The 18243-nt window shown below is 28.4% G+C and overlaps 1 protein-coding gene and 1 long non-coding RNA gene across 2 annotated transcripts; one reads left to right on the forward strand and one right to left on the reverse strand.

The window, feature by feature from the left end:
- The first annotated feature begins 228 nt into the window (after positions 1-228).
- Positions 229-2801, forward strand: LOC126661212 (uncharacterized). The gene is made up of 4 exons (XR_007635548.2): positions 229-562; positions 641-719; positions 2076-2150; positions 2693-2801. It is a non-coding gene; the product is annotated as an uncharacterized LOC126661212 (long non-coding RNA).
- Positions 2802-13210: 10409 nt separating this feature from the next.
- LOC126659581 (ubiquitin-like protein 5) lies at positions 13211-14900 on the reverse strand. Its single transcript, XM_050352877.2, has 2 exons — positions 14551-14900; positions 13211-13525 (listed from the first exon to the last, which is right to left on the reverse strand). Exon 1 carries the CDS (start codon positions 14770-14772, stop codon positions 14551-14553), a length of 222 nt encoding a protein of 73 aa, XP_050208834.1. The 5' UTR covers positions 14773-14900; the 3' UTR covers positions 13211-13525.
- Positions 14901-18243: the final 3343 nt, after the last annotated feature.

Below are 18243 nucleotides of genomic sequence, written 5' to 3' on the forward strand. Positions count from 1 at the left end.
AAGAGACGGAGTTCGTTAAGCAGAATTATTATTATTGCTGTCCTTGATTACCTTGGGTATTTGGTTCGTGAATTTACGTTGGTTATGTGCATTTTGTATGTAATTTTATGTTGTATATTACGTTAGTCGTTTTTGCGTTCTAAATTCGAGGACGAATTTTTAATAAGATTGGGGAGAATGTAATATCCCGTATTTTTTTTTATTATTATTATTAAAAGTTATGTTTATTCAAAAACAAAATTATAAAATAGGTGCCATGCATGTAAAGGAAGCCATGCATGGACTTAACTCACTTTTGTTTTCCACATAAGCCCATCTCATTCTCTTTTGGATTGAAAAGCCCACCTCTAATGTGTGCTATAATTTGAAGCAGTAACTAAATCTTGTGTAGCAGTATATATTGTTGCGTTTCCCTTTGATTTTCACGCGTCTCCTTTTCTTCTTCTTTTTTAAAAAAAAAACTATTCCATCTCGTTACTACGAACCCTAGCCGTCATATTCTTCTTCATGATTCACTGATTTCATACGTCCGAAACTCCTCTCCAATTGCTGAAATAATCCCGTAAGTTTATCTTTTTAATTTCAGTTTCGTTCGATTATCGTCACGTCTCGATTCTTAACTCGTTCTTGTTCATTTTAGCATCAAACTGGATTATGTCTCGTCTCAGCTGTAGTAGACTCAATCCTCTACAATCTTAACATTTGAAATCGTAATTTCGGTACGTAATCTATTCGTTATACGCGCCGTTGTTTCACCTTTTTTGAATTTAAACGGATGCCTTGTTAAGGTTTGATTTCTGCCGATTTGTTCTTTTCTTGTTAATGTTGTTCATTATGATTTTGAGATGTTAAATTGACGTAATAGGTTTTGCTAATGATTCATAAACTGTTCTTGATTGTTTAGTTACTGTGTTGTGATCAATTCTTTTGTTCGTGATTATTGGGTTCGGTTTCGTCATTGGTTCCAGTTTTCCTTATATTCTGCTCGTTGCTTTGGTTTACATGATCTAATGTTTATTAACTGTGAATGTACCACTCAAGTGTTGTTGGGTTAGTAATGCATTTTTTTTTGGTTTTGAAAAGGACGGCAAATATTCATTGTTTTAATTATAATGGCCATTGTTTTCTCATAATATTTTGGTGTATGGACTTGGGTTGTTTTGGTTGGCCTTTTCATATTATAACATATATATCAAATATGGTTGGCTCTAATTTCTTTAATTGGTTGCTGTTTGTATGGTTAAGTTTTCAAGTGTTTTATTTTTAAATCAAAATTAATAGTGTGTTTATTATTTTGATTAATTATTTCAAGAGTAATTTATAATTTAAAACATATAAAACTTGAAATTCATTAAATTGATTAAATACCAACTTTAAGAACACAACTTTCAATTATTGTTTTGATTTCTAGATTACTAATTGTTCTCATTATTTTAAAAATAAAAATAGATTAGTTGCGATTATAATTTAAATTGTTTTTGATAATTAATATAATCGGGAAACAATATTTATATTATTTTCCTATAATTATATAATTACTCGGGTAATTATTATTATTTTGAATATTGGCTTAATGTGCCAATTTGGCTAAATTACAATTTCGCTTTTAATTTATTTTCTTAATTTATTTTAGTTAAGTAATTTGTCGGTAACTATTGGTTACTTGTGTTTTAAGCTATTGAGCTCCGTTTTAATATTTAATTATTATTTTATCAATAAGTATTATTTTGAAATTATAAACAATGGTTTAAATTTTTGATAAAATATTTGGGTCGGGTTAGACTTGGGTCGCCCGACATGTGAGGTAGCTTGGTAGTTATCGGTAACTCGGCTAATCCAATACTTGGAAATTGATTTAATTTATTATTTAAATAATATTTAAATAATATTTTTCTGAAATGGATTTTAAAGGGAGAACTCAATAGACCTGCATTGTTGGACATTATAATTGATTTGGGCTTTGTGTTTTCTCTGGATTGTTTTACTGTGATTTGTTGTTTGTGCAAATCCTATGTGGTGTCTAGTACTTTCTAGAGTTAGGGTCTGTTTTTAATTATTAATTATACTTTGTCTAGACCCATCGACTGTTCGTACTTCAGAGGCGAATCAGAGTTAGGTTGCTTACCAGGTTTCACGTGGAATAGCAAGTAGTGAGTTTATATCTCTATTTACCTCTTTATTAAGCAAATGTTATATTTTGTATATATATATATATATATATATATATATATATATATATATATATATATATATATATATATATATATATATATATATATATATATATATATATATATATATATATATATATAAAAGCAGCTTTTGAATTGTTTTCGGCATTGTGGATTTGATTTGGAACGTGCTACTCGATGGGCATCATCGGGACTGCGTGCGCACCGGTAATGATTATGGTATTAAGGTAGGTTTGAGATACGTCTCACCTTAGTGAGGGCACCGGTGGAAGATACGTCTCCTGGGCTCACTATTTATTAAGTGATAGTCGGGGATCGGTTATTGAGATACGTCTCACCGACACGACAATGGATTTAGAATTGTGGTTTAGGGTTTCATTGATAATCCATAATGAAAATGTTTTATTAAACGTTTTAAAGATTTTTAACTTAATAAATGTAAATGGTTATATAAACTCTACTCAGTAAATCTGACCCCGTTGTTTTCCCAAATTTTCCAGGTTTGTGATTTGAGCATTTGTCGATCTCCGTTTCTTCATTCCCGGAGGTTCTTTATTTATTTTCAGATTAAAAGAGTCGAACTGTTTTAAACTCTTAGACCGCAGTAGTAGTATTGGATTATTTATGTTTTAGTCTTATATTTAATGTTTTAGACTATTGTTTGTTGATATAGTTCAACTATGATTTATCGCTTTAGCATGATTACAGTGTTTATGGAATTATATATATTGCCATGCTGTTAGACATTATTTGCAATAAGCGTATTTCAAATATATGTTGTTATACTGTACTGCTAGATTAGGCTGAAGTCTCGGTTGCCCCCGAGCATGTGATTTTCTGCAGGTTTAATTATTTTAAATGTTATAAATTGGTTATCCGCAAGGCTAGCTACGGGTTTTGGTACAACCATACCCATACCCTAGCGCCGGTCACGATTCATGAAAATGGGTCGTGACAAATTTCAATAGATATACAAATAAAAAATCAGAGATGGATCAAGCCCTTTCAAGATTGAAGATGAAATCGTTATAGGCTATATTGGTTTTTTTTTATAACTATTTTACAGTGATTGTCTTTCTTTTTTGAAAGTTTTATTGTTCTTTCTATATGAAAGATTTGTTATTTTTTATGAAGAGTTTGTGAGTCTTCTGTTAGACAGAAAAGGATTGGATCTAATTGTGTTAGAGCGGTTATGTAATTTTGATTTTGTTTTGTAAGGCGATCTGCAAATCAAGGTTTATATCTTGTTCCATGTCAGGTCATTAGAAACGGTTGTACCCTTTCTGAATTCTTACACCTGTAACTGCTCTTTATTATTAATGAAAGATTATTCGATTGTCAAAAAAAAAAACTCTAAGTGTTTGGTGATTAATTTCAAATTTGAGCTTTAAACTAGGCTTTATTTTATTTTTTTGGTGATTCGATAAAATATTAAATTTTCTCCAAGATATGCCTACTGATTACTGGGAAATCTACTATTATGAGTATAAGCTAGCTACAATGAAAATAAATTTCTTGTTTTACCATATACTCACTATATATTACACAATAAACTTCTAATCACAATTTGAATAGAGAGATTTTAAATAAATAATTTATACTCTAGTAGTATAAGAAACGAATATGAGAATTTGTAAATTTTAACAATCAACTATTCTAAAAAAATATTTCAGTCAAAAACTCATTTTTTTATGAATAAAAAAAATCATTATAAAAATAGAACTTATTAATTTACCTATCCGCTTGTATCTATTGATCAATTGCTTTCAAATTTATCTTGTTACAAATCAACTCCTGAATTCGTTAATTTTAATATAACATTCAAAAAATAATTATAACAAATTTAGTTTTGGTGTTAATTGGTTATACACTTCAAGTTAAAGAGATAATTTTATACCTTTTTTAAAGATCAAATGAGACTTTATTAAAAATCCAAAACGATTATATTTGTGAGAAATTCAGGAAAGTGACAAAAATACTCTTAGACCTGAAATGGAACGGGCATTTTACATTAATATATGCGCTGCCTGATTCGCAAATCGCCTCACTAATAAAAAAATAATGTTACTAAATTGTTTTACTAACTTCACACGATCACCAACAATAAGATCCATATCCACCAAATTTGGATTCCTAATCTCGTCGCGTTTGATTTGATAACAAAAAGTTAACAATGCTTTAACCAACTTGATGCTTCTCCGACGTCTATCGCGTCCGCTAATCTTGGCGAAATATTACCATGAAATCTGATGTTTTCGGCTTGAACTAGGGCACCAAGCTCATCCCTAACAAGATAAATTTATACTTAAATCATAAAAAAAAAAAAAATACATGACTTAGTACTTACCACATTCAATTGAGCCCTACATCCTATCATCGGTAAAATTGGTGAATTCTAAAATTCTACCATATGATGTGAAGGAACCATCGACTCTAAGAATATACTTTTCTTGGTTTTCTTTAATATTAATTCTTTAAGCTTTTATATCATGCTAGTAGGAGTTATAATAGTCACCAAATTATGACAACTTTCATTCTCCATTTAGGTCTAAGATACACTATCTAGTATAGGTTTCTATTCCTTTTCATGCTTTTTTCTCCTTTTCCTCTTCTTTCTTTTTCTTTGGTCTAACTTCTTGATTAGGGTCAACAATAAACTTTGCTTTTCTTGATGGATCTCTTTCTTTTTATGCACTTTCAAATAGTGTTTTTAAAAAATTAAACCGGTGATCAAACCGACAAAGTCTATGATTTCAGACGTGGTTCATAATTTAATCGAATCAATCACTAATTTAGCGTTTGGTTCAAATGGATTAATCACCAGTTGAAGCATCGATTGAATATGGGTCAATCAGTTCAATCTAGTCAAAACTGGTTGGACCAAATTTTTAGTTTTTGGATTCATCTGCACTACACAGCTGGCCGGTTTTCAGTTCAACTAACCAATTTGATTTTTTAAAATTTTTTTAACTAAAGGAGATCAAATTATCGGTCCAGATTAAAATCAATCAATATTATCAAAATTAAATTAACCGAATTATTTATTTTTAACCGAACTAATCAAATTATAAAAATAAAAATCAACTTAACAAAATTAAGTAAAATTTTAATATTAAAAGATCAAATAAATTAATTTAATCAATTATTTCGATAAAAATATAAAGAATAATAGCATAAAGTTTCTAGGCAATCAAACAATTATCACTCCTTAACAAATTCAAAGGTTTTGAATAGTATTAATCATTGGAGTTTTGCTTTAGCATGCTAAAGGAGACACTTAAATACAAAAAGAAATAATTAGTTAAAGATAACATTATCTCATCTACAAAGGGGCCTTACGGACCCAATAGGTTCATTGAAAAGAAAGACTCACACAAATCCTTAAGCACACCTTCTCTAACATCATTAAATATCTTGATGGAAATTAGCATGTGTTATGTTGGGAAAATTATTGCACCGTAACCGTTGGGTCATGTCATTTGTGCAATAAATTGATAATATGTTATATATGTAAAAAAAATAAAAATAAAAAATTTAAATAATAATTAAAAGATTTTCTATCGCAAACACTCATTGACTTGTTGTAAATGTGACATGATACAACCACTGCGTGAAATAAATACTCGTTATGTTGGTGCATTTTTTTATATAAATAATTTATCATTTTATTGTCACTAGTTAAATGAAATTCATTATAATTGTTTGTTTAATTATTTGCAGTGCAAATTTGGTCAATGTTATGCAGCACTAAGAATTATTAGAAGTCAATAAGAGAGCATAATCCATTTCTTATGTTTATTTTATAAAAATTTATTTACAACTTGAACCATCACACAATCACCTTTATCTATTGATCTAATAACTAACAAAACTTCATCATCTTTTATTTTTTTATAAATGCATTTAAAAAAATTTAATTTTATAAATTTATTTTAATTTGATAATTTGTTTATGAATAAATTTAATTTTAAATAATTAAGTTAACTATTTCAATCTTTCATTTTAATACAATATTTGTTTGTCTTTCATTTCATTTTACAACTATTTTTTTTTTTGCTTTAACCATTCATATGGATATAATTTAAAAATAAATTTTATGTTTTTTTTTTGGATTGGGAGTGATATATGAGTTTTAAAAAAATGTGTTAGATACTGGAATTCAACTGAAAGTTGGATTTTAAAAATTGAAAGGTTGTCTGAAAATTAAATTGCATATTTGAGATGAGACTACAAATTGTAAAATTTGAAAAAGTTAGAATTTGTTTCGTAACATTTTAAAAAATTAGACTTGAATCGCTAAAAAGGTTTGCCAATAGCTCTTTTTATTATAAAATATCTATAATCTGTAGTGATACAATGCATATTTAACCAAAACATGTAGTTACCCAAAACTATGTTCTTACCAATATAAGTATAAAACTCGTAACATTTTTAGCTTTTAGATTATACTGCTTATTTTAGCCTTTGAAAAAAAAAAGATTATACTGTTTAAATATATAACTATCTCATACAAAATATACGTACAATATATTTTTATGTTATTATGATAACTTTTATTTTTTGTTTAAACAATCAACGCATATCTAAAATGTGATCCGCATATTTATAACGATATGGATGTCTGTTGCATTAAATAACTGTTTTAATAAATTCACTACTATTATGATAAAATATGATTATTTAATTTTTCAAAGATAATACTCCAAATTTGGGTTCATATCTTGATATTAAATATGCATATTACTGTATTAGATTCATTAAATCTGTAGAGGGCACACAAAGATTGCAAAAATGATTGGAAATTGATTCTGTAATCTTGAATTCAAAACTTTTAAGCTCCATTTTCTAACTTTTCACTATATCCTTCTTTTTCGGTGGCTCCATTTTCTAACTATTTTGTGCATATTTTTAGAAAGCTATCACTAAATTCAAAATTGATTTCAAAAATCATCTTCCCTTTAACCAAGTTGCCGAGTCGGCGGAGTTTAGCGGGTGTTCGGTATAGCTGCCGCGATGTTTGTGAACCGATATAATTAGCAATTGTTAACTTTTTGAATAAAAAAAAATGGTTCATATAAAATTACAGGATCTATTTTATAGGTTGTAGATTAAATAAATATATTGTTTAGTTATACATTTTGATAAATCATTGAGAATGAAATAAATTATTAAAGTGGGCCTAAGTCTCAAAATAATATAAACATCAAATGAAATTTTAAAAAGAAAATAATTCACTCTAAAAATAAATTGGTATATGTAGGTAGAAGAAGACATAAAATACAAAAAAATACTAGAAAATAAAAAAAATTCTTAAAATTTATCTCTGAATGTATTTATATGAATAACATTCTCGCAAGTGAGAGAATCTTTAATAATTTAAATATTCAAGCTGAACCTTATATTGATTATGACTAAAAAATATGTTCATACATGTGGTTGCGATTATACTTATTTCACTTAAAAAAATCATATTTAGACTATTGTATTTGGATTATGTATCTGAATGCACAGTAGATTTTTAAATAGAAGAAGCGTTATCTGTAATTGTATAAATTTATTTTAAAAAAAATCATTTTTATAAAATGTGTAATCATTAACATTTAAATTATTTTAGGCTTCATAGGTACTCTATAGAAAAATATGTTTATAAAAATAAAAACATTAATAATTGAGTAAATAATAATGTCTTTATGAACGAGGTTAAATTAAAGTGACAATTGTTTATTTCTCCTTAATCAAAGATCATAATTTTGAATTCGAATATGAATCAACTTCCAAAAAATTATGAGAAATTTTTATCGCTCTAATAAGTAATATTTTTTTTATCGATTTAATAAATTATATTCGACTTTATCTTAATTAATCGATACAGTAGCTCGGAACATCGGACGATACTTTTACCAAATAAAATGGGACCAAAAAAGTTACATTTCTATTTAGGGCAAAAAGCTACTCTTGTGGACCCACTTTCCATAATTCTCATTGTGGTGAAAACCAAGAAATTTTTACCAAGTGGGCCTATCAGTTGCCTCCAGATAATAAGTGGGCCCCATAAAAGCCTACAACAAAAGGGCCAATGCAAGGCCATAGTTTGGTCAACGGTCACATCAAAGACACGCAATGTTGAAGTGTGAGTCATCTAATCAGACGCCTGGGATTTTATATTCTGTTACACGTGGCGTCCTTTCATTGGGTTGATTTGATAAGGTTCTTCTCTGGTCCCACTATTTTTCTTCTACTGTTTGTTTGTTCACATGGAATCCGTGGGACCGTCTTCATCACGAGCACTTTGGATTATATTTTGTGGGTCGCTATAGCTACCATTTTGATGCGAGTTTATTATTGTTATTATTGTACTTTTTAATCGATGAATCATTAATAATTAATTCAAGTTAACTAGTGTTAAATAGAATTAATCATAAAATTCATTCTCTTTTTTTGACAGAGGGGTGAAACCGTTTCAATTCAATAAAGATTTGAATTTTTTGACCGATTTTTATAGTTGTAACTCTTTTTATATTGGCTTAATTACTTAAAAAAACCCCACCTTGAAACATTTTTTCGTTTATACCCTGATCTAGGAAAAAGTTCATTTGTACTCTTTTTTTAATTTTTCGTTTTCAATTATACCCCAAAATTTTATTTTTTAACAATTTAATTAATTAAAGGATGAAAACATTAAAAACAATTAAATAGAAGAATTATATCATCTTTTTTCTATTTGAAAAAATACAAATAAGTTAAAAAATGAAGGATTATTTTAAGTTTTTTTCTAAATAAAAAAATTCAATTTAGTGCTTTAGGATAGAGTTTAAAACGAAAAATAAAAAAAAAGGTACAAATGAACTTTTTCCTAAGTCATGGTATAAACGAAAAAATATTATAAGGTGGGGTTTTTTTTTAAGTAATTAGGCCTTTTATATTTCATGTCAACTTAAGAGATTGGCATAATGTTTTATTCTTTTATTAATATTAGTACCGTTTTACTTGCTCCACACATGACTTATAATATAACTCACATATTTTTAATTTATTACTCATCCATTATCTATTATAAAAATAAATAATAATTTAACAATAAATAGTAGTATAAAATTTAAAAAATAAATTGAAATAACAATCATTTTTACATGGTTATTTTATTTAATTTTTAAATTAATAATATAAATAGAAAACGGGGAGTATTAATTTGGCTTATATATAGACTTGCTAATTTGGCTTTCTTGTAAACGATTAATGTGAGATTTTGGGATATAAAGTATCCATATGAAATTTTGGGATATTCCATCATTTATCTCTCTGTAGTATCGTATCATGCAAATATTTATTTTTGTTTTGATTCATAATACATATATGTCTGAATCTCTCTTCATTTTGAAGACTCGGTCTTCAACTTCTTTGCTATTTTTTTTGTATGTTGGATCTCTCATTATTTTAGAGATACTGTCTTAAACTTAGTATATGTCTGAATCTCCTTTTATTTCGGAATTGGATATTCAACTTCTTCACTATTATTTTTATATGCACGAATCTCTCTTTTAGAGATGTGGTTTTCGACTTCGTATATGTCTGAATCTCTCTTTACTTCAAAAATTTAGTTTTTAACTTTTGTTGTTTTAACAATTTTTTATAATTTTCTTGAAGTCCGGATCTTATTCTTTTAAAGATACAGTCTTTAACCTCATATATGTCTGAATCTCTTTTTATTTTGGATGTTCAGTCTTCAACTTATTCATTATTATCTTTATATGTTTGAATCTCTTTTTAGAGATACATTATTAAACTTTGTATATGTCTAAATCTCTTTTTACATCTTTTAATTTTTTATATTTTTTTATGTCCAGATTTTTCATTATTTTGGAGATATGGTATTCAACTTCGTATATATTTGAATCTTTTTTTATTTTGGAGACTCAGTCAATACTTTTTTCGCTATTATTTTTATACGCCCGAATCTCTTTTTCGGAGACACGGTCTTCAAATTTGTTACCATTTTTTCTGAGTATGATATCATTGTTAAATGATGTACTTTTTTATGGGCATGTGTCTTTTTTTACTTTTTTCTCGAATGGTGAGCGAGGAGTTTTTCTCCTAATGGAATTTGGAGCACGAAAATATTTATGTATGGTCGTACATGTGATTCAGAGGAGTTTGCTATTTATAGTCTATTCTTCTTCTTCTTTATATGTTCAGATCTCTCTTATTTTCCCGGATATGCGAATGAACCCTCTTTTTTCCTTTTTTATTAATTTTTTTGAATTGCCGAACGAGTCAATCGTCGGTTCAGCATACAGTTCAATTCAAACCGGTTCAACTCGGTTTGATCAAATTTTTAATTTGTAGAGTAAATTAAACTAAACAACAATCCGATTTTTTGTTCAACAGGCTAGTCCATTCTAATTTTGTAATAGTTGGTTGATAGTAGGAAGTAGGGGTCTCCATTTAGTTTAAACCGAATTTAACCGGATTTTTTTTAATTGAACAGAACTATTGAGAAAGTGTAATTCTTTAAATTGAATCAAACAAAATTAATTGGTCATGTCAACTTTTTGAACTCAGTTTAATTTGCATTAAAACTTAATTATAATTTTTTTATGTTTCAAACCAAATTAAATTGAATTTTGTTTTTTTAGGTTTTAGTCGATTCTTGCACTTTCCTAGTAGTAAGTTATATTACAATTATGAACTATAGGACCACCCCTCCATTTTAATGGCGATTTCATGGTTGAGCTCCAAAGACATGGCTAGCTACATGTCTTCTTTTAATATTAATGCTTTAATTTATGTTTAGGATCTTGGACCACTTTCATTTCCCTCACCATGCCTTACAAGTTACATACATTGCACTTGGATTTATGTTGTCATTACTGTATGCATTTCACTTTTTCCTCTAGTTTTCACTTCTAATTCACATATAGTTTGAAAAAAATAATTAACTTTATATTAATTGATATAATTTTATTTATATATATTTACATACATACATACAAGTGATACACACGTTTCATACACACTTTTTCATAGTATATTAGGTATTATAACAGAGATATAATGTTAGAAGATGTGTCGATCGATATTATAAGAAAATCACATTCGAAACTTATTGGGTCGAAAGACGAGCAAATCGATAAAAAATCAAAAGGATGTCGAAAGACAATCTTATTGAGGTAGGCAATAGAAAGATATACACTGTTCGTAATTGCTTGACCTTTCATTATTTTCAGTTTTATTAATTTTAAATCCAAATCTAATTTTTATTTGCTTAAATAATAGATTAGTCAAATATTTTGATACTAAATTTAATTCCCATAAGATTGACACTCTACTCATCATTATATTCTCAATATGCGATATTATATACTTGTAATATCGTGCATCAATGAATATTAGTAAAATGATATGAAATTTAAAAACTATAAAAAAAATCAAATTAAATTATCAAATAAGAATATCAAATTTAAAAAATGACGTAAAATAATTTCAAAATGATATGACAAACAATCTTTTTTTGGACGAATTTCACCCTACCATAACGGTTTGAAGCAAAATTGAATGAGTTTGAATCTAACTTAAATAAATTTGTGTTATAAATAGATCAATTTATTTCTTCTACGATTAATTTTGTGTAAACAGATAAATTACAAATAATTCATTTGAACACGATTATATTCTTTTTTGTTATATATTAATTAATTGTGATTTTTATTAATTTTATTAAAAAAAATTAACTACTTTATATTATCACAGTATTGGAATATGCAATTATTATGTTGCTTATTTAGGTCTTAGTAAGTACATTTGTTGTATATTAAATGTGTATAAATGTATCATGTTAAATAAAACAATCAAATATAATGTCTTAAATTACCCTTTCTAAAATCAAAAATTACTAGACAGAGAAGGGGACATAATTCTTTCTTAACTGCACCAAGAGTGTCTTAAATGCTTACATGCAAATACAGGTGAAACAAGCCGAAAGAGTGCCATGCAAGATGATCCTATTCTGCAATAGTTTCCCAGGATAAGAAGAGCAAGCCATTGACAAAAACCAGACATAAACAGCCATCTTTTGGCTTCCAACTTGACCGAATCATCTCGGACAATGACCGCCTTTTCCGTCATTCGAAGTTGGCTTGTTGTTTGGAAGATGAGGAATTGGACCAATCTGAAGTAAAGAGGCAGCATATTCTCTCCGAGATGTTGAAGAGGTCCGGATTGGAGGTGAACAACCATAAATAATGCTCGTCATTGTTGAGTAACTTTAAGATGCAACTAGACCTAAAATCATTCCATCAAATCCCAGAATCTTACCCGTATAATCCTAACCAAGCCCTCAACAAGTGCATTTGAACATCATTAATCATCTCTAATTCACTCTACCATCTTATGCTTGAAATACGCACCTAAAACTTAGACATTTTGTTCTCTTAGCTTTTTTCTTTCAACTCATTGCCTACTCTTTAACCATTACTCGGGCATAGAAGGAGAAGAACGAAAAACACATCTTTTTGCTAGTGTTCTAGGCATTTGAAACCTTAGTCCTGTTGAACTAATGGACCTGATGAAATGGCAAAACAAAAGAAAATGAAGGAAGATATTGATTCAGAAAACTATACCTGAAAAATTCTAGACTTTCCCCAATTCCCATGGCCTCCAAATCAACAGCCATGCAAACACTACAGCAGTACTCCAGGGATGCTACGCCACCTTAGTTCTACTTCAGATTCATATTTTGGCAAGATTCGTAGAACGATATAAAACGTGTGTTTTCCCTTTAAAGAGGCCGCTAACCATACGATTTGAGCTAGGATTTGAATGGAAAAGATCTATTTCAACATCAACCTCCCAGTGAGCTGTTATCTTGATATTTTCAAAACGTAACACGAATAAAAGTATGCATATATGATTGCGCAAAATATCGATCACTAATAAGTTACTACAAAAGAGGGAAACAAGCTATATATATGTAAGTTTAAACAAGCAAAGTGCGGAGACCAGACCGAAACAAAAATTCTGGATAGCATGTAAAAGGATAAATTTTACTAATTATTTTCATATTCCTTCCTTTCCTGCTTCTAAACCAACATTACGAAATACGAAAGACATTGATTTACAACACACAGTAGGAAATTAATGTGCAACGTAACAAGATATCGATTTACAATACATAGTAGGATATTACTGTGCAACGTAACAAGACATCGATTTACAACACATAGTAGGAAATTACTGTGCAACACAACAAGATGAAGGTTTACAACACACAGTAGGAAATTACTAGTATAGTGATGCAACCTTCTCCTTCAACATATCAAGCCAGTTAACTGCATTACCTGAATGAACCAAAAAATTTCCAAAATATAAGTTCATGTCTTTTCAATTCACAAGTAACTGATGAAGATTAAACAACGATAACATTACGATGCTTGAGTAAGAAGTGCATTCATATATAAACACCAAATCTGTTTAGTGATCTGTTTTGTTTCAGTTTCTCTACAGCTTCATAAATCGAATGATGCAGCAAAGTAAGCAAGTCATCTAAAAAAAGTGAACTTTGGCAAAAAAAAATCTAAAAAAAGTGAACAAGTCACTTGAAAATAAATTTTATTCTCAGAACCAATCAAGTTTGAACGAATGAAAGGGTTCTGCGAGTTTTATTTCGTACGAAATAGCAAAAACAAAAAAAACAATTAACTTAATTCAGAACACCCCAGAAAATAATTTCACATCTTAAAATAATTTCAATTGATAACAGAACTGAATTCTAGTAAGCTATAAGTAGGGGTGAAAGCCGACCGAATTAACCAAACCGATATTTGGTTAAATGGCTAATTAGGTTAATTCAGTTTCTATTTAAAAAAAATTGGTTATTCGGTTATCCGTTTGGTTTCAATTTTAAATTATCCAAATTAACCAAACTGACCGAATTAACCAATTTTTTTGATTTTAAATTTTAATTTGACCTCATAGTTTTATCGGTTTTAACCAAACTGACCGAATTAACCGATCCATTTGGTCGATTCAGTTTTGCAACTTTTTCCTATCTTATTCAGCCGGCTCGGTTTTCAGTTAAAAAATTTTAGTCAGTCAGTTCGGCTTTTGACTATTATGGTCGAACGATCAATTAGGTTAAGGGGTTGTCTGTTTGTTTTCGACATGAGAATTAAGTAAACATTATCAATCAAATTTTGAGAATTAAGTAACCAAATTTTGGAGAAGCAGAAATGATGGAGAAGCAGTAACCAAATTTTGATTCCAATTGTTTCTTATCAATTACTAGAGCACACAGACCTAATCAAAAAAATCAGCAAAAATTGAAAAACAATTAACCTAATTCAGAAAAATTTAGAAAAATTACTTAATTGTAGTAGAGCTCAAGGCCCATGCCGTCATGAATCTCGTAATCTCTGAGTGTAATATGATCTTTGTAAACATTGTACCACTTCTGGATCCGAATTTTTTCAGCTCGAGTTCCAGTTTGCGCGGCCACCAGCTTCTTTAGGTCGCCGATGGTGTCGTCGTCGTTGCACTTCACTCTTACTTTCTTTCCTAGACGATCGTTTAACACTACCTCGATCATATCTATTCAATTTTGTTCTTGTTTGTTAATTGAATGCGAGAGTTTTGAAACCCTAACCCTAACTGGATGAATTTGAAAAGAAGGCTATCTTCTTTTGTATCAACTTTTCAATTTTAGGATTTTAACTTGTTTTAAATTCAATTTTAGTCCATATATATAGTTTGTAATTGTATGGATTAAATTGCAAAAATCTTAAAATAATTGTAGAATTATATTCATTTTCATTCTTCTATTATAAGATTATTCTATTTATTAAATTTATATTTAATTATTTAATTAAAATAACTAAAAGAAAATCTTTCTAATTAATTTATATGATTAAAATAAATTGAAATTAGGCATTTGTGGCAAATTTTTAAAGTAAAATTAATAAAATGTGATTGACACATGTCAAATTTGGTTGATAAATAATCGAATAGGTATCATCTGGAATTTTATCAAACACCATATACTCATTATTTTAAACATCAAACACATTCAAAGTATATAAAAAAAACTCATGTTTATTCATAATTAGGAAAAAGATAGTAAGTATTTAACCTAAAACAACAAATACCCATTAATTATACAATTTAAGAATAGAAAAAAAGCAGTTACAACTATCTACTTCGGCGTTGATATGTCTTCGTTGGTGTCGTTTCATCTCCCTTATTTTTGTCGGGGGATAAAAAATTATACAGCTCAAGAAAATAGGAAAAACATGTATTATTATATTATGGAAAAAAAATTACGCTCCGATCGATTTCTACCATAATTTTGCGAAGATTGGAGCCACGCCGTAAATTTAAAATTATTTAGGGATTTTTAGACAAATACCTATGAAACACCTAATTATTCTCAAAAATACCTTTTGACCAAAATTAGTTAAAATTTACGGATTGACAAAAAAAATTTACAAAAATATTTTTTTCATTTGCAAAAATACGATTTCAGTTTACTAATATTTTGTTAACGGTTTACTAAACATCTGTTCATTGTAAGTTCACTAATAGTTTACTAATGGTCTTCTATCAGTTTTCTTAAAAATCAAATTACTATTTTTTATTTTTAAATTATAAAATATTAAAATAAATTATTATTTAATTTACTAAAATTATTTGTGTACCAGTAGTACACCATTATTACAAATACACAAGTGAAAAAAATACATAAACAATCAAGAGTATCGTTAAAAAATAATTATAAATTTACCAACAGTTAACTTAAGGTTTACTAACAGTATTACTAAAACTAAAATTACTGGTTTTCTATTAGTAAACCATTGGTAAACCAATAACAAAAATATTACAATCATAAATTACAAAATAAAATCGCAAAACATAATGCATTTGATTTTTCTCTTTCGGAAGAGACTCCATTTTTTTTTTAATTCGAATCTCTCTGTTGTAGCATCATTGGAACGAAGAGCTTCATTGAATTGTGACTTCATACTCTTAATTTTTGCCTATATCAAAAAATGAATTTTAAGCATCATGATGAAATAGAAGTAGAATAGGTCTTACCAAGAAAATGAGAAGCCAATTGTTGGACATTAATTTACAATCAACACTTTAATAAAGCTTTGAATTAACTAAAATGGGAAAAGGAAAATAATTTTCAACAGAAATACATCAACGAAAGGAAGTCTTATTACAACATTCTTCCTTATCTGCAATATCACAAATCAAATACCTATTGCAAGGCAAAATTAGGTTAAATTCGAGTTCAATTAAACCAAAAAATCTAACCATTTGGAACTGGAAACAGTAAAAATAACAACAAAATTAGAGTAAATTCGATTTCAATCAAACGAAAGGAAATCTTGTTGCATCATTCTTCAACAACGACTGATCGGAGAATAGAAATACCTCAATCGCATCTTCAGAATTTGGAAAAGTGCACACGAGCATCGCGTATTGGCGTTCGCGACGGAAGATCTGGAGGCGGTGCAGGCTCAACGGCAGCTGCGGCGTTAACTCCCAAAGACTTCCGGCAAAATAATAAAAACTACCATCAGAAAGTAGAAAATTGCTGGTTCAATTTGGATTGAAATCGTTATAAGGCGAAAAGGGAGAAGAAACATAACAGTAAAATTAGATAACAAAAAGCACAAAATCAAAAGGAAATGAAAGCGCATCGTAATTTTGCAAGGAAACCACCCACGTCGTGAAAGTGAGAATAATTTGGATTTTGAACGTGTCTGGTCTAATTACCTCAATTATTTAGGGCTTTTTACACAAATAACCTACTTTTTCAAATATATTACTTTTATACAGTGTCTATTTTGACATATTAAAACTACTGTACACGCTGCAAATAATTACTTTTATACGGTTCCTATATAAGCTACCCTAATAAATAAAAATCACAATTTTATTATTTTCTCTCTTTCTTTCTCTCAGCTTCTGTTCTCTCTCCTCATTCACAAGCGCTCAATTTCACGATCAACGGCTCATCGTTCTTATCATCGTCTCCGTCGTCATCTTCGCCAACGCTATCATCTTCTCTGCTCGTCGTCGTCATCTAGTTGATTTCAGATCTGCAGTTTATTCATTGTTCTTCTTCTTCTTCTTTTTGATTTTCAGATTTACAATATTTTTTACTGTTTTCTCACAATTAAACATGTATAAAGATTATATTTAAAGAATACAATGCTAATTTCATGTTATGTAAAATAAATTTATGATTTTATAGAATAATTTTTTGTTATTTCTGCATTTTTTTTGTGTTTGGTTGTATTTCTGTGTTTTTTTATTCTGCAGCTCGATTTGTTGATGATGGTTGATTGCTGAATTATTATAATGTTACAGTGTTGTTGATTTTATGTTGATTTTGTGTTGATGATCAGTTGGTATTCCCTTGATTTTAACTTTGGAAGATTTTATTTTAAAAAAATATTGGCAAATTAGATAACTTTGTCCGTGTAATAAACTAAATAAAATAAAATTTAACTGAGACTAGATAATGATATGTTAGAATTATCATGTTGACATGTTGTTGGTTTCTTGTTGATATTTTATTGATTGTCACAGTTTTTCAAAAAAATATATTTTATTTTATTATTTATGTTGATTCGTTGTTGATTTATTGTTGACATTATGTTGATAAGTATTTCAACTCTTTTTTATTTTCAATTTTATGTTGACATGTTGTTGATATACTGTTGATAACATGTTGATTTTTCAATCATTGAAAGAAAAATAAAGTTAGTCTTAAATTGCTGTATTAATGAGCTACTGACATGTTTTTGATAATATGTTCATTGTTTTTGACTTAAATCAATCAATGTTCTCATTTTACAAACATCTCACTAAATTAACATTAATTGTTGATATCATGTTGACATTATGTTGATAACTTGTTAATATGAACATAATATTAATACTGTAACATTACAATAATTCAACATCTTTATTTGTCTTATTTCTCAATGCTAACATATCATTATCTAGTCTCACTTAAATTTTAATTTTTTTAATTTCTTTCACGGAC

Source organism: Mercurialis annua, linkage group LG8, assembly GCF_937616625.2.
Source record: "Mercurialis annua linkage group LG8, ddMerAnnu1.2, whole genome shotgun sequence".
Taxonomy (NCBI): domain Eukaryota; kingdom Viridiplantae; phylum Streptophyta; class Magnoliopsida; order Malpighiales; family Euphorbiaceae; genus Mercurialis; species Mercurialis annua.

What these genes read in the sequence shown, in the direction of transcription:
- LOC126659581 (XM_050352877.2), bottom strand. Translation starts at nt 14,772, where the DNA reads ATGATCGAGGTAGTGTTAAACGATCGTCTAGGAAAGAAAGTAAGAGTG.